Genomic DNA, 22,373 nt, shown 5'->3' on the forward strand with positions numbered 1-22,373 from the left:
AGTCGAAAATTAAGTAGCCATTAAATTTCGAAATAATCAATATCAATCGTGAAAGGAACTTGACTCGTTTATGGATGATCTCCATGGCTAGGATGCAGAGGTTTTTATAGATAAAAGAGACATACGATACATGCGTTGGAGGAGATGATGGGTAGAAAAATTAGATTGTTAGTTCAACTTTCCCACCTACTCGTATCTAAACTGCAAAGTGGCCTCCTAATTTACCATCTTTCTTTGTAAAATAAATATATTTATTCTCTAATGTTCTTTGATTATATTATTTATTTATATAGAATTATTGAGGTCGGATACCCATTTAGGAATAGCGACCGTTGCATGATTAGGATAAACATAACAATCGTTTTCCTATCTGACCGTCGCAGCATTATGATAAACATAATGATTGTTTTCCTGCCTAACCGTCACAGTATTATGATATCTATAATGATCGTTTCTTGCCTAGCTGTCGCAGCATTATGATATCCATAATGATCGTTTTCCTGCTTCGTAATATACGCATCCGTACCATCGTAAAAAAGGTAAGGGGTATCCTCCAACATGAGCACACAATAATGCATGAGGTCCAACATTTCTCTATTTTCATTATCAATTAATACACCTTCATATAATATCATATCATGAATCATAATAGTCACGTAGCATATTTCGGGCGTGCCTTCAACACATCTTAGACTATGTAGAAAATTTAGGATCGTTACACCTAATCTTCTATTGAATTTAAATATGCATACACATATTACAAGTCCAATAATCGGAAGTAAACTTTGTATTAACATTGAACCAAATACTTACCTAACTAGAAAGATTCAAATGTTTTTGTTTTCTTCGAAGAACTCATATAATAAAAAAACAAAAATCTATTTTTGTAACCTTTCGGTCCAAGAATCAAATAAATATTGTTTAATTATTTAAAAATTAAGTATATATAGACATTCAAAAAGCTATTGTTAACGGTTAACTCCATATAAATAAATAATATAATCAAAGTACATTAGAGAATAAATATATACTCTCGAACTCAACATTTGTTGCAACAAACTTGATTTATTTTACATAGATATGAGTAGGTGGGAAGTTGAACTAATGATCTAAGTTTTCTGTCCATCATCTCCTCCCACGCATGTATGCTCTCTTCTATACGTCTCTTTTATCTATAAAAACCTCTGCATTATAGCTATAAAGATCATCCACGATTCATATTCTATAATTCATTTCTTGTTACTGTCTTTTGATAGATTATTTCAAAATTCAATGGCTACTTACTTTTTGACTTTTGTATCTTCTTTCATATTGAGTGCTTTTATGTTCGTGAGTTTCGACTGTTTTGTCATAGCGGTGAGTGCGAGACATCTTTTGGAGATGCCACTATCCAAGGTGCCTGAAGAGCTTCCGAAGCCAGAAGTACCCAGTTTGTCAAAGCTCGAACTTCCTCCATTGCCGAAGGTTGAGTTACCTCCTTTGGAAAAGCCTAAAGAGTCCGAATTGCCGAAATCTGAGCTCCCAAAATTATCTCAATTGTCTAAATTTGAGGTTCCCAAAGTACCAAAATTGCCCAACTTGCCTAAACCTAAACTCCCTAAGTTGCCTGAATTGACACCTCTCCCAAAGCCTGATTTGCCTACCCTTCCAAAGGACATTCCTATCCCTTCCTTCAACCCATCACATACATCTACCACTAAACCTTGAACACTGTATTCAACGGAACTAAACTTACCTCAAAGACGACAAAAGTGTAACAACAGGGGAAAATAATAATAATAATAATAATAATAATAAATAAATAAATAAATAAATAACTAATAAAAATATATATATAAAAAAAAACATTTGGTAACGGATCCCTTCTCCTTCCTTCCATCTCTCACCACTCCTTCCCTAAAAATAAATCTAGGAATAAATCAGGAATTCTCTTCTAGGAAGATTTACCCAGAATTTATTCGTTTCTACCAAAACAAATAGAAAAACAAAAAAAAAAAACAAAAGGTTTTAGCAGATTTAGTTCGGCCTAGGAGATACCTCATTTGAAGAGGTCAGTAGTAGTATGTTAAATCTCCCTCTTATTTTATTAAGTAATATTAATTTGGTTACAATTATTTAGTTTTGAATTAGATATTAAATGAAAAGAATTTTGCATGAGTTTTAGGAAATCACAACCAATTATATTTTAGATCTCCTAAATTGTTTAGATCTCCTGAATTGTTGCAATGATTAGGTTGTCAATAATTTTATATGAATTATAGGAAAAGAACCTAACCAAATGAATCGATTAAATTAAAAACTAAGAATATAATTGTTAACTAAATCAGACGGAAGAGAAAGGAAATAAGAAAGGAAATAAGAAAAAAAAAACTAAATAGAGATGGAAATCTAGAATACTGTTAAACGGAAAAGAGAGAAAAAATAAAAGTAAAAAAATAAAAAGGGAAGATTTGGAAAGAAGGTAGATTAACAAAATTGACCAATAATATCTCCAAAATAATTACAGCTAAGATGGAAGATGGAAGATTGAGAAGAGATTTTGTTGAACATAATTTTAAAAAAATAATACAGGAAACATAAGTGAGCAAGGAACTCCATCAAATTTCCTCTAACAGTAAATATCAGAATTTAAGAATGACCGATCTAAATTAGAGAAATAATTTTATAGAATTCAAACTTGAAATTGATGTCATGGTCTCACATAGGTTGACTTGGAGTTCAATGGACTTTCATCAAGGATAACGACGGAATCGAACTTTCATTAAGGATATATTCGTGACAACGACTTAAGCTAACCAGGTAAGTGACTTTACTGTCGGCATGGTTATATTTGATGTTGACACGTGTCCTGTGGTTCTGTACGTGTCATATATATTGATATGTGTGAATTGTCTGTGAATCGATAAGCTTTCTATATGTTATGTTATGTTATAATATGTGGTTTGTATGATAATAATTATGGTACGATGTGCTCAAGGATATGTTTGAGATAGGGTATGAGAAGGATGCACAAAACGAAATGTAACGATAGGAGTAAGATACGTTCATGAAACGTTAGAGTTAGGTTACATACCGGAGTGTTATGGATAGGAGAGATTAATGAAAGAATACGGTTAAGTTATGGGTAGAAAGGGATATGTTTGTGATAGATTGATAGAACGATAGCGTTAGGGTACGTTCTTGTGACGACATGACTAAGGTACGTCACGTAATGATATGTCTATTGTGAATGTTTGCTGAATCACCACACCTCAATGGGGGTGAGAGTTCTCTTATTTATAATTATTTTCAGAATACAGAAATATGGTAAATTACAAATATTATGGAAATAGTAATAAAAGGAAAGAATAATAAATGAATGCAATATATTTGCCTTTAATAAGAGGGCAAATATGGTAACCCGTAATGTAAGGCAAATATCTAGATATTTGCCTTATAGTGACGGTCAACTATCCTTAACACCCCCCCGCAAGCTGAGCGTCGGATTTGAACGAACGTAAAGCTTGGATCTGAAAAATTCAAAGAGAGGTCGAGAAATACTCTTTGTGAAGATGTCAGCAACTTGGAGATGAGAGGGTACATATTGTGTGCGAAGTTTGCCAGCGATAACAAGTTCTCGAAGGAAATGATAATCTAGTTCAACATGTTTGGCCCGCTTGTGAGAAACGGGATTAGAGCTCAAAAAAATAGCACTTTTGTTGTCACATAAGAGTAAGGGCTGCTTTGAAATAGGGACCTTGAGGTCATGCAAAAGATGCGTAACCCAAAGAAGTTCAGCAGCGGTTGTGGCAAGAGCACGATACTCAGATTCACAGCTGGAGCGTGAGACAGTAGGTTGCTTTTTGGCACTCCAAGAAACCAGATTGTTACCAAGATAAATAGAATAGCCGGATGTAGAACGACGAGTATCGGGACAACCAGCCCAGTCAGCATCCGAATAAGCGACTAGCGTACTAGGAACATTGGATGGACGAAAGGTAAGACCAAAGTGGAGTGTTCCTTTGACATAGCGAAGAATACGTTTGACAGCAAGAAAGTGATCTGCAGTAGGGGCATGCAAGAATTGACTGACAGAATTGACAGCATAGGCAATATCTGGACGCGTAATAGTCAAGTACTGAAGGGCGCCAACAAGAGATCTGTAGAGAGTAGGATCAGAGAAAGGAGAACCATCAGCAGTCAAGTGTTGAGAAACAACCATAGGAGTGTGAACTGGTTTGCTATCGAGCAACTGAGCACGAGTAAGAATATCTCGAGCATATTTTAACTGACTAATAAAGAGACCATCAGGAGTGGGTGAAGCTTCAAGACCAAGAAAGTAACTGAGAGAACCCAAATCTTTGGTAGCAAACTCAGAATGAAGCTTGCGAGTAAAGCTGTCAATAAGAGATGAGTTGTTGCCGGTAACAATAATGTCATCAACATAAAGAAGCAAATAGATAATGTTAGATTGCTGATGAAAGACAAAAAGGGACGTGTCAGCGCGACTGCAAGAAAACCCAAGTGTGAGAAGAAATGAGCTAAAACGCTGAAACCAAGCACGAGGAGCTTGCTTTAAACCATAGAGGGCTTTCTTTAATAGACAAACATGAGTGGGAAATCGAGGATCAATATACCCAGGAGGTTGTTCCATATGAACACGTTCAATAAGAGTTCCATTGAGAAAAGCATTCTTGACATCAAGTTGTCGAAGAGGCCATTTATTTGTGACTGCAATAGAAAGCACAACACGGACAGTGGTAGCTTTGACAACCGGACTGAAAGTGTCAGTGTAGTCAAGACCAGGAACCTGAGTATAACCTTTGGCAACAAGACGAGCCTTGAAACGCTCGACAGATCCATCAGGCAAATATTTAATACGAAACACCCATTTAGAGCCCACGATGTTGGTGTTAGCAGGGCGAGGAACCAAAGTCCAAGTATCATTTTGTTGTAATGCTTGAATTTCTTCATCCATGGCAGCCACCCAAGCAGGATTCTTAGCCGCAGATTTGAATCCTTTTGGCTCAGTGGATGCAAGAAGAGCAGAAAGAAGTCCAGATGAGCCCAAAATACCAAGATTTGCTGGATGACGAGTCTTGAATATACCAGCTTTGGCTCGTGTGATCATAGGATGAGTGCCCAAAGAAGAGAAATCAACAGGAGGTTCAATAGAGGTCGAATTAGAAGTCGAAGGTGGCAAAGTGGAACCTGCAAGAGAAGTATCAACCTGCACAGACTCATCTACAAGGTCAGAACAAATATCACACGGGGATGAACTGGATCGAGGAGTTTGCGGTGATGAAGTGGTAGGGGGGGATGAATCAATATGATGAAAATGTGGTTCTAAGAAATTTGAAATAGGAATAGAGGAAAGAGGTTGGGTCTGGGAGCTAGGGATAGCAGGAAAGTGGGTTTCATCAAATTGAGCATGACAGGTGATATATAGCTTAGTGGTGGCCGGATCAAGACAGCGAAACCCTTTATGAGCAGGACTATAACCCAAAAAAATACAAGGAATGCTGCGGGGAGAAAGCTTGTTAGGCATATAATCACGCAAATAAGGATAAACACGACAACCAAAGGGATGAAAATTGTCATAATGTGGAGTGTAGCCATAAAGGAGTTCAAAGGGTGACTTACCTCCAAGAAGTGGAGTAGGCAACCGGTTGATAATATAAGCTGCAGTGCTGAAGGCGTCAACCCAAAAACGAGAAGAAAGATGAGAGTGAAAGAGAAGGGCCAAGCCAGTCTCAGTCACATGACGATGTTTTCTCTCAGCACGACCATTTTGAGCAGGTGTATATGGACAAGAGAGTTGATGGTGGATGCCAGAATTACGTAAATGAGTTTTGAAACAAGTATTAGTAAATTCGGTACCACCATCACTTTGAAATACCTTGATACGAGAAGAATATTGATTTTCCACAAATTTTTGAAATTGAAGAAAAATATCAAAAAAATCAGATTTAAATTTTAAAGGGTAAAACCAAGTGAATCGAGAATAATCATCAATAAAAATAACATAATAAAGGAAACCCGAATTTGATTTGACGGGAGAAGGACCCCAAAGATCACAATGAATAAGATCTAACACATGAGACGACCTACGTTCATTGCGGGAATAAGGCAATCGATGACTTTTTGCAAGCTGACAGGTATTACATAATGATGGAGAAGGCAATAAAGACGTAAGAGAAAGATGACCTTTTCTATTTAAAAAAGAAATAACAGAATGATTCACATGACCTAGACGAGCATGCCATAAATCATATGAAGCACGTAAAGATTTGTTTCTAAGGGCTGAAATAAAAGCAGAGTTGCCGCGCTCCAGCACATATAGCCCTCCATCTCTTTTACCGGTTGCCACCACCCTTCCTGTTTGACGATTCTGGATAGTAATAAGATTATTAGTAAATGTAACGGAGAGAGGAAAATCAGACGTTAATTTACTTATGGAAAGAAGATTTTTAGTGAGGTGAGGGACAACCAAGACATCTAACAAGTGAATATTTGGAACAGGTGAAAGAGTACCGGTGTGGGTAATGGGTAGGGAAGCACCGTTTCCTACAATCACAGAGTCCTTACCCGTGTAATTTTTAGACTGATCCAAAATAGATGGGTCGGCAGTCATATGGGCCGAAGCTCCAGTGTCCAGAAACCAATCAGCAGTATCGGGTCCAGCAATAGAACATGACGTGTTAAAGGCTTCAGCAAGGTGAGCATGAGAAGAATCAGGTCGAACATACCGTTGGTTGCAGCGGTCAGCATAATGGCCCTCTTTGCGGCATATTTGGCAGTGAGGTGGTCGACGACCTTGACTTGAGTGGGTTCGTCCTCGATTAGAAGAGTTATTTTTGTGAGAATAAGAACGACCTCGCTGGTTGGTAAAGGAAGCAGGGTGGCTTCCATGGGTGCGACCACGATTAGTGACTGTGAATGCTGTAGGAGTGGAGTTAGAGGACTCAAGGGAGAGCTGAAACAACTCAAAACTTTCAGCTTTAGAGACTAAATCTGCAAAACAGGGGATAGAGGTAAGAGCCATCTGAGCAGTAGAAAAAGCTGAAAATTCGGTGCCGAGTCCACGAAGGAACCAGTGCACTTTATCAATGTCCTCGACCGGTCTGCCAATGGCATGAAGTTGGTCACAAATTTTTTTGAAGGCACGGGCATACTCAGCAACAGGTTTGGTGCCACGTTTCATCAACTGCAAGTCATCCTTGAGTCTCAGTTCACGAGCTTTCGACTGATGGCTGAACGTAGTTTCCAACGCAAGCCAAACATCACGTGCAGTAGGGAGACCAACGACAACAGCCATGGCTTCCTCAGTGAGAGAGGAGAGCAGGAGACAGAGAAGTCGTTGATCGGCTGCTCTCCATGCCAAATATTTGGGGTTGAGTGTTGAAGAGGTTTCTGGTTCAAAGCGAGGTGGTGGAACCCTGGTTCCATCGACATAGCCCAGCATGTCTTGACTCTCAAGAAGAGGGAGAAGTTGGCTTTTCCAAAGAAGATAATTGGAGGAAGAAAGTTTGATGGTGATCATATGGATTAGAGTATTGAAAGGAAGAAGATGATAAGAAGATTCGGAAGCCATAGAGAAGAAAGGATCAGGGTTGTTAAACCGAAAGGGCTCTGATACCATGTGAATGTTTGCTGAATCACCACACCTCAATGGGGGTGAGAGTTCTCTTATTTATAATTATTTTCAGAATACAGAAATATGGTAAATTACAAATATTATGGAAATAGTAATAAAAGGAAAGAATAATAAATGAATGCAATATATTTGCCTTTAATAAGAGGGCAAATATGGTAACCCGTAATGTAAGGCAAATATCTAGATATTTGCCTTATAGTGACGGTCAACTATCCTTAACATCTATGATAGGTATAAGAACGTTAAGGCTATGGTAAGTTAGAGAATGATATGACTATGAAGTGTTTACGTTATGACTTGGTTATGATATGATACATTGTATGCTAGATTATTGTGCTTAAGTACGAAATCATGTGAACGTGAATGCATGTTATTTATGCTGCTTAGTTGATGTGATATGAATGCATGTGACGATGTGTGGCCCTTGTATGATTATGGCTTGTTGTATGAATATTGGAATGTAACTGAATGAATTTTATGACATGAAATACGGTAAATTGCATGATACATAACCCCGCTAGGAATATGTATGATATGTAACGAAATGAGAATGAGAATGACATGTAAGCATGAAAACGTGACACGGGGTTATGTTCATTAAATGATGACTGTAGGACTAGTGGAACCTCATGCATATTGTGTGATCATGCATTTGGGGGATACCCCTATCCCATCACGAGGGTACGGACGCGTACATCCAAATGGCAGGACAACGATCGTTATGCCCTGCATAGCGCTGCCGTGACGGTTTTAGTTTTAACGGGTCCCGGTGGGCCCCTAGAGCATACCCACCGGCTAGGGACAGTGGCCCAGCGGTGTGCGAACTAGCTGGTGAGCCCATACCCGCACGTATGGGCTGCATGTAGAGTATATGGTACACGTCCACGATTACCTGTTAGGATTACACCGTAGGGAAAACGAAACGAAATGAACCGAAATGAAATGAAACGAAACGAAACGAAGTGAAAGATAGGTCCCATCATTTCATTGCATGTGATTGTTGCATTTAACCGCAATAGGGGGTCACTTACTGAGTATTTCTTTAAATACTCAAGCCATGTGCTTATACATTTTTCAGGTTAAGGCAAGGCATTCCTGTGCGGCTGACGACGGTATTGCAACTCGAGATCATGGCACATGCATAGGATAGTGGCATTTATTTTCTTAGACTTAGGATAGAATAGAATGTTTTAAACTTAAACGCTTATTTATTTTATTTCGAGTCTTTTGTTGTGTCGTTTTAAAGATGTTTTCGAAACACATAAGTCCATGACTGTATTTTAAGATAAAGGTTATGTTTTATGGAATTTAAATGAAGTCTTCCGCATTCAATGTTTATGTATGTATACAGTAGCGACCTTAAATTAAGTAGAAAATTTCGGGTTTTTACAAAAAGACTATATTTCTTTCACTTTTTAACTATCATTTTATGAGTTGTTTATATATGTTTTCTTTATCATTTTTAGTATGTGTTGTTTATATATGTTTTCTTTATTCTTGTCTACGTTTCTATACTTGTTAAAATGTTGTCTTTTAAATTTATAAAACTATATTATATGAGAAAAATTGAATTATTATATATATATATATATATATATATATATATATATTTCTTTTTTTTTTGGGGGTGATCTATGTAGTTTTATCTTACATAAAAATGGAAATTTTAATTTTTATGGCAATATTATAACTATGAACTATTATGGTATATGTATGATAATGGTTCGACAATCATCTTTTAAGTTGATATGTTATGGTATAACGATGATTGACAAACATTGTCAATTTATAATCAATATTAATATAATCTTGAACAGTATTTGATTGTCATACAAGAGCATCATGTTTAAATAATGATCTATAACGTAGGGATAAGGCTGGGTGTCTTATCCTATTAACACTATTGATACGACACACTTTATAGTTGCTACAGATGATTTAATGTAAATCATTCATGTGGAGACATGTGAGTGGGGGTATCCTATAAAATGAGATTGAATAAGACTAGATCACAAAATATTTTATCTCTCTTTACAAATTTGTTAACTGAGAGATTAATATTTCATAAGACGATCATATGTGACGCGATCTTAATCTTGAGTGAGTTATGAACTCCTACCTATGAAGGTTTGTCCGGCAAGAATGACTTTTATAGCTAGTTAAATATACATATCATTTTGGTGACTTGACCAAATAGGGAGCTGGAACATAATATTACAAGATAAAATTCACTCATTTCTACATATGGAGAGTAGATAAGTACTTATTTCAAGATTTGAATAATTGGTCTCACCCTCTCATTGACCTTAGTGGTACTTGGTTTATAATTGGATCATAAACAAAATGTTCCCGAGAGAATCAATGATACTTGTGAAAGATGTAATTACATTGGTAAAATAGACTTTTAACCCAATTGCAATTATGAATAACTGGTGAAGAATTAACTTGCTTATGATGACTATATCAATTAACACATTTTATCCTACAATGCATAATCGTTCAACTATAGATGTAGCGCCCCTAATTTTCTTGACTAAATCAAATACGTCACTACATGCCTTTAATAACATATGCGAAAATTTAAATAAAACATTTTAAATAAAGTCATGGACTTATACGTTTAATTTAAAACCATAAATAGCAATAACATTGTCAAAATAAAACCTTAATATAATGTTTGAGTACCAAAATGAAAAGCCACCTATAAAACTACTAGCTGAAAACAATGTATACTAATGTCTTATCTTAACTTCCATGGTCATTCCAGCATTTACTGTCATCCGTGCAAGGACGCTTTACCTCTACCTGAAAAATAAGGGTAGCACATATCTTTAAATAACCCCATTATTGGAGTTGGGTAACGCAAACACACATACATGATGGGACCTATCCTTGAAAATCGTAGCAAGGCCTTGATCTCTTTCCAGTTCCGAGCAAGGTTAGATATGTGGTACTTCCTTACACACGGCTCACGCACGCACACATGGATCCACCAGGCGGGCACGTATACGTATATCTTGCGTCTGGCTTGGTCGGGCTCAATGCGCTACCGCGTTGGCAGATGCCACGAAGGAAAAGGCCTATATGATATCATGGCGAACATAAATATCGAAGGTACGCGTCCATACTAACATAACATGGAAGTATCATGATGCACATGACATACATAAATGCATATGAGGTCCCCATGGTTTAAAATCATACCATAACATCAAAATCATTCCCTTCTTCCTTTCATCCATGACATAGTACATATATGTGTCACGTATACATATTAATCATCATGATTTTCATCTTAAATCATCACATAATTCATCACATAGCGTTACATGGCAAAACGTAGCATGCCATACATGGTGTTTCATTTCACATATCATGACATAATGGATATCATAAACATACATAACATGGTATTATACGTCATTGCATAGTACATACAAACATAATATAACATTATGGCGCATGTAGGGGTCAGAGAACATGCGTCATCATAAATCATACAATTCTTTCAACTCGAACACTAAGGTCAGTTACCTGTTTATCCTTGACAAATTAGTCGGCTAAATGAAATTATTGTTGCAAGAGCATCCAACAAACACGATATAAATCACATAGCATCTCCACAATTATTTGATTTTAATAATTGATTAGAGCTTCTTTAATAAGATATCATAATAATGAAGTGATTTATTTTGGCTAGAGTCCCCATTGAACATCGGATTTAAGCTGTCATTATTGGTAACTTTTAACCTAAATATATGTGATGAGGTTTCGATGTGATTGTGAATTGACATTGTTTGTCAACAGTCGTCCCATCATACATGAACACTTAAAATGATGGCAATTATGGAATTATCATCGTACATAATAAAATAGTTTTTAACGGTCACAAAAAAAAAAATCAAATTTATTGTAGTAAAATTTGTACCTCTCGGTAAGATAAAACTACATCAAAACACAAATCGATATTTATACAGGTAATATAGTATTTCATATAGAAAACAACATCTTATAAGTATAAGAACACGAAACAAACAAGAATTGAGACAAGATATATAAACCTCTCATATGCTTACTAGAAATGATAATTAAAAAGAAGAAAAAAAAAAACGAAGTATAGTTTTCAGTCGTGTATGAATGTATCTTTAATTCAACTCTTGTAGCCCAAAATTGAATATGGTATTCAAGGTTTAATGGTAGTTGTGTGTGGTGGGTTGAACGAAGGGATGGGTATGTCCTTTGGAAAGGTAGGCAAAACGGGCTTTGGTAGAGATGTAAATTCAGGCAACTTAGGGAGTTCGGGTTTTGGCAAGTTAGGCAATTTTGGTACTACAGGAACCTCAAGTTTAGGCAACTCAGGTAATTTTGGGAGCTCAGGCTTTGACAACTCAGGCACTTTACGTTCTTCCAAAGGAGACAATTGAGGTAATTTTGGGAGCTCAGGTTTAGACAATTCGGGCACTTTAGGCTTTTCTAAAGGAGACAACTGAGGTAATTTTGGGAGTTCAGGTTTAGGCAATTCCGGCACTTTGGGATTTTCCAAAGGAGGCAACTGAGGTAATTTTGGGAGCTCAGGCTTTGGCAATTCAAGCACTTTAGGCTTTTCCAAAGGAAGCAACTCAACCTTTGGCAATGGAGGAAGCTCAGGCTTTAACAAAATAGGTACTTCTGACTTCAGAAGCTCTTCAGGTACCTTGGGTAATGGCGACTCCAAAAGATGCCTCGCACTCACCGTCATCACAAAAAAATCGAAGCTCATCAACATAAAAGCACTAAGGATGAGGGGGAATACAAAAAACCCTTTACATGTAATTATTTTCTATTTATTATTTTTATTTCATTTTTTAATTAATTAAAATATATTTCAAGAAAATTTCTATTTAAATTTATAAACCATGGAAATAAATTTCTACATAAAAATATAATATTGCAAGAAAGTTTGAATTTAGTCTCTAGTGTGTATAATTCAAACTTTTATAAAATATTATTTTTATCATGTTTATACATATCACGTGGACGTTGGGGTTGGAGCTGGGAACGACATGAGATGGAAGCGGAGATAAAAAATGCAATCTTGTGTTCGTCGTCATCGTTTAGGTAATGAAAAAGTTGACTTAAGAGTTGGCTTACTTGCCAAACAAAGTAGATGATGCTATTAACGTATTGGCTAGTATGGATGGAATTTGTTGGGCAAATCATGATTGATGCATACCCTATTGACCTTTTGATGTTCATCAAAATGTAATTGAATGATTGATGTAGCTTAAAGTTGATGTCAATGTCCATGTCCATTGCAAGTGTCGATGTCGATGTCCATGTCCATGTCCATGTTCATGTTGATTACATTAACATATCACATGTCAAACAATTATAGAATATGACACGTGTAGGGCCATAGAGCATCATTCATACGTATATAAGTCGTTTAATTAAACTAATAGTAAAGTCACTTACTTGGTTAGCATAAGTCAAAATCACTATGTTTTTTTGGTACTGGCTTAAAGTTGCTCTTTGAAGTCTAATTCTACCGGGGTAGTCCCACAATCATAATTTAAAATTTTACTATGGAACTTGACTTATCTAATTGCATAAAATAATTTAAATTGGCTAAAAAGTTATAAGAGTGTGGAAAACTTCCCCTAACAGACGCGTTTTAAATCCTTGAGGGGAAGCCCGAAAGGGAAAGTCCAAAAATGACAATATCTACTAGCGGTGGATCTTGGCCGTTACAGGAGTGGTCTAGGTCATGGGTGTCGCTTGTGTGGGCTAGACAATCGAAGATGACGTAGGTTCAATCAATCTGTCATTGTAACCTCACCATAACTATACGATGATGGAAGTTTAAGTTTCAATGTTAATTACAAATTGACGTCTTTGTCAATCATTGTTGTACCATACTATCGCAACTAAAAAGGTGGTGATTATGAAGAACCATTATCATACATATATAACCATTGTCGTAAAAATCAATTTTGTTGTAACATAAATTAAATTTTCTACTCCATGCTCGATAGAACTATATAGAAATATCATTAATATTATCACATATATAAAAAAAATACAAATCAACGTTTATTAATATAATATAGTGTGGAAGACAATTTCCTAAAAGTATAGGAACACATATATGAATAGAGACGACATAGTAAACAACTCAAACACTCACTAAAAATGATAATTAAAAAGAGAAAAACAAATATAGTTTTAAGTCATGTATGAATGTATCTTTAGTTCAACTCTCGTAGCCCAAAGTTGAATATGGTATTCAAGGTTTAAGGGTAGATATGTGTGGTGGGTTGAACGGAATAGATATGTCCTTTGGAAGGGTAGGTAAAACGGGATTTGGTAGAGGTGTAAATTCAGGCAACTTAGGGAGTTCAGGTTTAGGCAAGTTAGGCAATTCTGGTACTACGGGAACTTCAAATTTAGGCAACTGAGGTAGTTCTGGGAGCTCAAGCTTTGACAATTCGGGCACTTTAAGCTTCTCCAAAGGAGGCAACTGAGGCAATTTTGGGATCTCAAGCTTAGGCAATTCGGGCACTTTAGGCTTTTCCAAAGGAGGAAACTGAGGTAATTTGGGGAGCTCAGGATTTGACAATTCGGGCACTTTAGGTTTTTCCAAAGGAGGCAATTGAGGTAATTTCGGTAGCTCAGGCTTTGGCAATTCAGACACTTTAGACTTTTCCAAAGGAGGCAACTGAGGCAATTTTGGGAGCTCAGGCTTAGGCAATTCGGGCACTTTAGGCTTTTCCAAAGGAGGCAACTCAACCTTCGGCAATGGAGGAAGCTCGGACTTTGACAAAATGGGTATTTCTGGCTTCGGAAGCTCTTCAGGTACCTTGGGTAATGGCGACTCCAAAAGATGCCTCGCACTCACCATTATCACAAAACAATCGAAGCTCATCAACATAGAAACACTCAGTATGAGGGGGAATACGAAAGTTGAGAAGCGAGTAGCCATTGAATTTTCAAAAGAGTCCAAAAATAATAACACGAGATGAATTATAGATTATCAAAACCCGAAACAATCTTGATTCGTTTATGGTAGTTTGATGATCTCCCTGGCTACCATGTCTAGCTTTTTATAGACAAAAGAGACGTGGAAGAGAGCATACATGCGTTGGAAATCAAATGATGGGCAGGAAAATTAGACTGTTAGTTCAACTTTTCCACCTACTCATATTTAAACTCCCAAGTGACCTCGTAATATGAGAACCTTTCTTAAAACAAAATAGTTGTAAGAATAAAATAATTGTTTATTTGATATTTGTACTTTATAAAATTTAAAATAATTATAAAAAGAAAAAAAAAACCTTTACATGTAATTATTTTCTATTTATTATTTTTATTTTATTTTTAATTAAATAAAATATATTTCAAGAAAATTTCTATTTTAATTTATAAATCATGTGAATAAATTTCTACATAAAAATATAATATTGCACGAAAGTTTGAATTTAATCTCTAGCGTGTATAATTTAAACTTTTATAAAATAATATTTTTATCGTGTTTATACATATAATGTGAACATTGGAGTTGGAACTGGGAACGACATGAGATGGAATCGGAGATAGAAAATGCAAACTTATCTTCGTCGTCATTGCTTAGGTATTGAAAAAGTTGGAGTTAAGAGTTGGCTTACTTGCCAAACAGAGTAGATGATGCTATTAACATATTGGCTAGTATGGATGGAATTTGTTGGCCAAATCATGATTGATGCATACCCTATTGAACCTTTTGATGATCATAAAAAATGTAATTGAATTATTGATGTAGCTTAAAGTTGATTTCGACGTCCATGTCGATTGCAAGTGTCGATGCCCATGTCCATGTTCATGTTGATTGCATTAACATATCACACGTCAAACAATTATAGAATATGACACGTGTAGGGTCATAGAGCACACATCCTTCATACATATATAAGCCGTTCAACTAAGCTAATAGTAAAGTCACTTACTTGGTTAGCCTAAGTCGAAATCACTATGTTTTTTTGGTACTAACTTAAAGTTGCTTCTTGAAGTCTAATTCTACTTAAGTAGTCCCACAATCATAATTTAAAATTCTACAATGGAACTTGACTTATCTAATTATTATAAAATAATTGAATTGGCAAAAAGGTAGTCATATTGAACTTAAATGACTCTAAAAGTGTCATGAACGGCACTCGAAGAGTTGAAAATGGCATAAAATGGTCCGAACGTATCAAATTTAAGCTAGATCAACTGAAAACCCCGAATTGGAGTTATTAAAAATGTAGCGTTTGAGACACCATAAACACGTCTAAGCGCTACACATAAACAACACCAAATATCAGCTGAGAGACAATTTGTACGCAGATGTCTCGATGGCATCCCGATGTTTCGAACGTTGTTGATCGGCATGGCAATAGAAGCATCGCAATGTTATCCCATTCAAACTTTGACTTCATTTCTTCTTCTATTTTTTTATTATTATTATTTCTTCCGTTCAAATGATCTAATTTTCATTATAAAATCAACATAAACTTTGTTGGATGGAAGTTTGAATGTAACATCTTTGTCGATTATAATTGTACCATAACCGTCTATTAAACCATTGATACGATATCAGTCTAGAATTGTCATTAAAAAATCAAATTATTGCAAGAAAAATTAAAATATCTACTTCCATGGAAAATGAAATTATATCAAAACATCATTAAAATTATCTTACACAAAAAAGAAAAAAAAAGGCACAAATCAATGTTCATTCATGTAATATATTTTATCGGTGTAGAAGACAACATCTTAAAAATGGAAGAACACAGATATGAATAGAGACAATGTACATAAACAACTCGTATACATACTAAAAATGATAGTTAAAAAGAGAAAAAAATATATAATTTCCAATCGTATAGGAATGTATGTTTAGTTCAACTCTTGTAAACCAAAGTTGAATATGGTATTCAAGGTTTGATGGTAGATGTATGTGGTGGGTTGAATGAAGGAATAGGAATGTCCTTTGGAAGGGTAGGCAAAACAGGCTTTGGGAGAGGTGTCAATTCCGGCAACTTAGGGAGTTCAGGTTTAGGCACATTAGGCAATTCTGGTACTTCGGGTACGTCAAATTTAGGCAATTGAGGTAATTTTGGGAGCTCAGGTTTCGAAAATTCAGGCACTTCAGGCGTTTCCAAAGGAGGTAACTCAACCTTTGGCAACGGAGGAAGCTCAGGCTTTGACAAACTGGGTAGTTCAGGCTTCAGAAGCTCTTCAAACACTTTAGGTAGTGGCATCTCCAAAAGATGTCTCGCACTCACCACCGTGACAAAACAATCGAAGCTCGTCAACATAAAAACACTTAATATGAGAGAAGATGCAAAAGTCGAAAAGTAAGTAGCCATTGAATTTCAAATTTTGTAATAATAAGCGGGGTTATAGAAGAAAGATCAAATGATAGTGACGAGAACGAACTTGACGACTCGTTTGGATGATCTCCATGGCTACAATGGAGAGGTTTTTATAGATATTAAGAGGCGTATGGAAGAGATGATGGCTAGGAAAATTAGTGTTGGTTCAACTTTCCCACCTACTCGAAGTGCCAAGTGAGCTTGTAATTTGAGTAGCTTTCATATAATAAAATATTTATAAGAATAAAAAAAATAGTTTATTCGACTTTTAGCACTTAATAAGATGAGATGTTGAATGAAGTTTACGAACGGGATTGGGATACAATATAACGACCCAAGCCCACCGCTAGCAGATATTGTTCTCATTTTGCTTTCCCTTTCGGGTTTCCCCTCAAAGCTTTAAAACGCATTTGCAGGGGAAATATTTCCACACCCTTGGTGTTTTGTCCTCTCCTCCCCAACCAATGTGGGTTCTCACGTACAAAATATATAAATTGACAGCCTCACACTATGTAGACAACATGGACGCCTCAGGTCGACACCCCTCATCTCGACATGTGGCATCATTCACCTGAAAAAGGAAATGAAGTAATGGGTGAGTATCAAAAATACTCGATTAGCAAACTACTGGTAGGCACTCATCATTTCCTTATCTTAGGAGGTTCCCATGAGCTTCTCTCTAGGCTCTAGGAAATTTTGGGCTAGCCTCTAGTGTTATTGTAGGCAATCACAAGGCACGACAAGACAAAGATCATCATTTTCTTATCTTAGGAGGTTCCCATGAGCTTCTCTCTAGGCTCTAGGAAATTTTGGGCTAGCCTTTAGTGTTATTGTAGGCAATCACAAGGCACGACAAGACAAAGATCATCATTTCCTTATCTTAGGAGGTTCCCATGAGCTTCTCTCTAGGCTCTAGGAAATTTTGGGCTAGCCTCTAGTGTTATTGTAGGCAATCACAAGGCACGACAAGACAAAGACCACAAGACACATGTCATTTATACTTCAAACAATTCATCCAAAGTTAACCGTAAAATCGTTTACTTGATTAGCCTAAATCAGACTTATTATCTTATCCTTAGTGTTATTTTGAAACTACCTTGGAGCAAGTTAATTGTCTCCATTAAGGTCAAAATAGCTCCAAAATGGTTAGATAGAGTCATAAAGATCAAATCATGGATCGAGTCATGGGTCGGGTCACTAGATCAATGCATGTCTAGAAGTTGGGTCATTGGTGGATTATTGGGCTATAGGCATACTACTAAGTTAGACTACATAGATCGTTGGGCTGGAGGGGTCTAGGTCGTGGGTGTCGCTTGTGTGGGCTAGACAGTCGAAGATGACGTAGGTTCAATCGATATGTCATTGTAACCTCACCATAAATATACGATGATGGAAGTTTAAGTTTCAATGTTGATTACAAATTGACATCTTTGTCAATCATCGTTGTACCGTACTATCGCATCTAAAAGGATGGTGATTATGAGAAACCGTTATCATACATATATAAAATTGTCGTAAAAATCAATTTTGTTGTAAGATAAATTAAATTGTCTACTCCATGTTTGATAGAACTATATAGAAATATTATTAATATTATCACATATATATAAAAAAAAAAAAAAAAACACGAATCAACGTTTATTAATATATTATAGAGTGGAAGACAATTTCCTAAAAGTATAAGAACACATACATGAATAGAGACGACGTAGGTAAACAACTCAAACACTCGTTAAAAATGATAATTAAAAAGAGAAAAACAAATATAGTTTTCAGTCGTATATTGAATGTATCTTTAGTTCAACTCTTGTAGCCCAAAGTTGAATATGGTATTTAAGGTTTAAGGGTAGATGTGTGTGGTGGGTTGAATGAAGGAATAGGTATGTCCTTTGGAAGGGTAGGTAAAACCGGCTTTGGTAGAGGTGTAAATTCAGGCAACTTAGAGAGTTCAGGTTTGGGCAAGTTCGGCAATTCTGGTACTACGGGAACTTCAAATTTAGGCAACTGAGGTAGTTCTGGGAGCTCAGGCTTTGGCAATTCGGGCACTTTAGGCTTTTCCAAAAGAGGCAACTGAGGTAATTTTGGGAGCTCCGGCTTTGGCAATTCGGGCACTTTAGGCTTTTCCAAAGGAGGCAATTGAGGTAATTTTGGGAGCTCAGGCTTTGGCAATTCCAGCACTTTAGGCTTCTCCAAAGGAGGCAACTGAGGTAATTTTGGGAGCTCAGGCTTTGGCAATTCAGGCACTTTAGGCTTTTCCAAAGGAGGCAACTCAACCTTCGGCAATGGAGGAAGCTCGGGCTTTGACAAACTGGGTACTTCTGGTTTCGGAAGCTCTTCAGGTACCTTAGGTACTGGTGTCTCCAAAAGATGTCTCGCACTCACCGTCATCACAAAACAATCAAACCTCATCAACATAAAAGCACTCAGTATGAGGGGGAATACGGAAGTTGAGAAGCGAGTAGCCATTGAATTTTCAAAACCGTCAAAAGACAATAACACGAGATGAATTATAGACTATCGAATCCTGAAACGATCTTGATTTGTCTCCATAGCTACCATGTATAGGTTTTTATAGCTAAAAGAGACGTGTTTGAGAAGAAATGATGGGTAGGAAAATTAGATTATTAGTTCAACTTTCCCACCCACTCATCAGCTTCTTTCTTATAAAAATAAAATAAAATTAAAGGTTGTTGCAACAAAAGTTGAGCTTCAAAGTATGTCTTTTATGTATACTTTATATTTTAAATTATAAAACATTAGTTTATTTAATTTTTATGCATATATTGATTTTTTTTTAATTGTTTGTTCGGGTGTTATACCCGATTAATTAATTTAATTTCAAAAGTAATATTGAAAAGTTTGGATATAACGTCATAGACAGTTTTCGTCCATATATTGATGGTAAGAATTTTTCTTTTAACTTTTTTTTTATAAAAGTAAAAGGTGTTAATACTACTTTTAATGTTTCATGTGTAACGACCCTAATTTTCTAGTAACCTAAAGTTGCTACCGTCATCATAACGTATTATCTTATGTGGAAATAAACGTTTAAAGTTCATCATAAAACATTACCATGGACTTACGTGTTCGAAAGCATCTTTAAACCAACACACTGAAATACTAAATAAAATAAATAAACGTTAAAAGTAAAAACACCCTATTCTAACCTAAAGTCTAAGAAATTAAATACATGTATGTGTCATGGTCTCGACTTGTGATGTCGTCGTCGGCTGTACAGATATGTCTTGTCTTTACCTGAAATAGAAGTAACACGTGACTTGAGTATTTTAAGAAATACTTATTAAGTGACCCCACTACTAGGGTTAGATGTAAACACATACAATCATGAGTGGACCTATCATATCAGTCTATATTCCCTAGGCAGCTATCCTAAACGGGTTATTTGGATGTGTATTTATTGTTCTACACACGGTCCACACGTGCAAGTATGGACCCACCAATTGGTTCGTACACCTCCTGGTTCCCTTTCTTGTCGGACGAGCATTCTCGGGTAGTTGTTGATGTGGACACCCATTTAGGAATCTCGACCGTCGCAGTATTATGATAAACATAATGATCGTTTTCCTACCTCATAGTGTACGCGTTTGTACCATCATAAAATAGGAGTATTCCCCGATGGATGAACACACAATGATGCATGAGATACCAACATTTTTATTCATTATCATATAAGACAATCTTTTCCATTTTTCTTTCATATCATATCGTTTTCATCATAGCTTTCCTTACATAAGTTGAGATTGTGCATTGCGTCGACACATTTTACCATATATCATTCATATCATGTATCGTGTCATATCATGTCATATCGCATACCCTGTAACATGTACCATATCGCCAAACGTGTTACACCATAACATTTATCATATCATCAAAACATTACATCATAACAGAATCATAACAATCACATATCATTTCGTAGTCACAATGTATAACAGATATATCATGGACTTATCATTTCATATTGTTTCATAAAGATATCATAGCCATATCTCTTCATATACATATCAAGAAGTGCAGACGAGTATCGAGGCTATTAAATGTCAAATCTAAATTCTGACTTGAGTTATTACACTTGTTATAATAAAATTTAAAAAAAATAACATGATCCACTCTATTAAAATCTCGGGTTAATATTAATAAAAAAACAATAAATAATAATGATAAAAAAAGAGAAAATCTATGTAGTAATAATAATAATAAATAAATAAAAAGAGGAGTCAAATTAAATCTTTCTTGTCGCATAATCCATATTGATCATGGAAGCAGGTTGCTAATTCAATGATGTCCCCAAACTTCATTCGACGAAGGACACCTTTTCGTGTTCAGAGAGTCAACTCTGTTTGCCAAAGACGACCAACGAGAATGATGTTTGGAATAATTCGCTAACAAGGGGAAGAGCAAAGCTGCCCTCTCTCTCTCTCTCCAAATTTCGACTACTAAATAGCACTTTTACTCAATCGATAGGGAGAGGAGCGAAGCCACATCGAGCAGCCTATATGCAATGTCACGATGTTGCTATTTTAAACGAGGGTTTTGCAAAGGGGTCTAGTAAGGTGGATGTGGCCCTAAGTCTTGGGTTAAACGAAGGAAGCCTCTTGAGCCACATTAGGCTTAGGCTTAGCCTGTCCCTTAGTTTGGGTGCGGCTGAATTGGGCCAATGTCAGTCCTTGGGCCGTGCCAGTTTGATGAGACCAAATATCATAAATATTAATAAAAATAAAACTTTCCACACACGCCACACATGCATGCACAGTCCTTGGGCCGTGGCAGTTTGATAAGAACTTGGATGGATGAAAGTTTGTTCGGTCACACACGCCACTCGTGCATACATGTTCAATCGTTTACGACTCTACTAACTTGCCTCAACAAGAAGTCAGGTCTCTCATGTGCAATGTCGCATGTCAGTCTTCATCTTGGTTCCCAACAAGACTGTCCATGCATCATTATGCCATACCATGTCTTCGGACATCTCGGTCATCTTAGCTTGTTTGGACATGTCTATCAGGACCAAGCCATGTGTCACTCATCTCAACGGTACATCCCAAACATTCATCCATCTAAGTTCTTATCGAGGCATGAACTCTCACATGTCTATGTCATGTCATTTATAGACTATGTATGAGATAATGAGTGCATATACCAACCTCTGTCACAATGATTGTTGAGTTAGAGGACACGAAAAATAGCAATAGGTAGTGTTGTTCTTGTCTCGTTAGACGTTGGCGCTACTGGGTTGTCGGCTATGGGGACTCACTTCATATTTGAGTCTAATTTCACTTCGTACTTATCTTTTAAAAAATATATTTCATTCATTTTAAATAGTATGATCTTGTAGTAGTGTA

The 22,373-nt window shown here is 36.3% G+C and overlaps 4 protein-coding genes across 6 annotated transcripts in view; 1 reads left to right on the forward strand and 3 right to left on the reverse strand.

Annotated features, from left to right (window-relative positions):
• The first annotated feature begins 1,272 nt into the window (after positions 1–1,272).
• LOC111434525 (protein PELPK1-like) lies at positions 1,273–1,707 on the forward strand. The gene has a single exon (XM_023071939.1). The coding sequence runs from the start codon at positions 1,273–1,275 to the stop codon at positions 1,705–1,707; it is 435 nt and encodes a 144-aa protein (XP_022927707.1).
• A 9,938-nt stretch (positions 1,708–11,645) lies between these two features.
• LOC111434583 (protein PELPK1-like) lies at positions 11,646–14,671 on the reverse strand. 2 transcript variants are annotated; one of them, XM_023072031.1, is made up of 2 exons: positions 13,976–14,671; positions 11,646–11,881 (listed from the first exon to the last, which is right to left on the reverse strand). In XM_023072031.1, exons 1-2 carry the CDS (start codon positions 14,595–14,597, stop codon positions 11,820–11,822), a joined length of 684 nt encoding a protein of 227 aa, XP_022927799.1. In that variant the 5' UTR covers positions 14,598–14,671; the 3' UTR covers positions 11,646–11,819. The 2 variants fall into 2 exon arrangements, with proteins under 2 accessions (XP_022927799.1, XP_022927798.1); XM_023072030.1 differs by lacking the exon at positions 11,646–11,881 and having other exon boundaries at positions 13,714–14,671.
• Positions 14,672–16,486: 1,815 nt separating this feature from the next.
• LOC111434586 (protein PELPK1-like) lies at positions 16,487–17,037 on the reverse strand. Its single transcript, XM_023072036.1, has one exon. It carries the CDS (start codon positions 16,999–17,001, stop codon positions 16,567–16,569), a length of 435 nt encoding a protein of 144 aa, XP_022927804.1. The 5' UTR covers positions 17,002–17,037; the 3' UTR covers positions 16,487–16,566.
• A 1,594-nt stretch (positions 17,038–18,631) lies between these two features.
• Positions 18,632–22,373, reverse strand: part of LOC111434584 (protein PELPK1-like) — a 41,642-nt gene continuing 37,900 nt past the window's right edge. The window contains exon 2 of one of the 2 annotated variants that reach the window (XM_023072034.1): positions 18,632–18,911. In XM_023072034.1, the coding sequence (XP_022927802.1) occupies positions 18,841–18,911 (71 nt within the window). In that variant the 3' untranslated portion in view covers positions 18,632–18,840. The remainder of the gene's footprint in view (positions 18,912–22,373) is intronic. The other variant, XM_023072033.1, reaches the window with a different exon arrangement.

This window comes from Cucurbita moschata, unplaced genomic scaffold (assembly GCF_002738365.1).
Source record: "Cucurbita moschata cultivar Rifu unplaced genomic scaffold, Cmos_1.0 Cmo_Scf00045, whole genome shotgun sequence".
Lineage (NCBI taxonomy): Eukaryota > Viridiplantae > Streptophyta > Magnoliopsida > Cucurbitales > Cucurbitaceae > Cucurbita > Cucurbita moschata.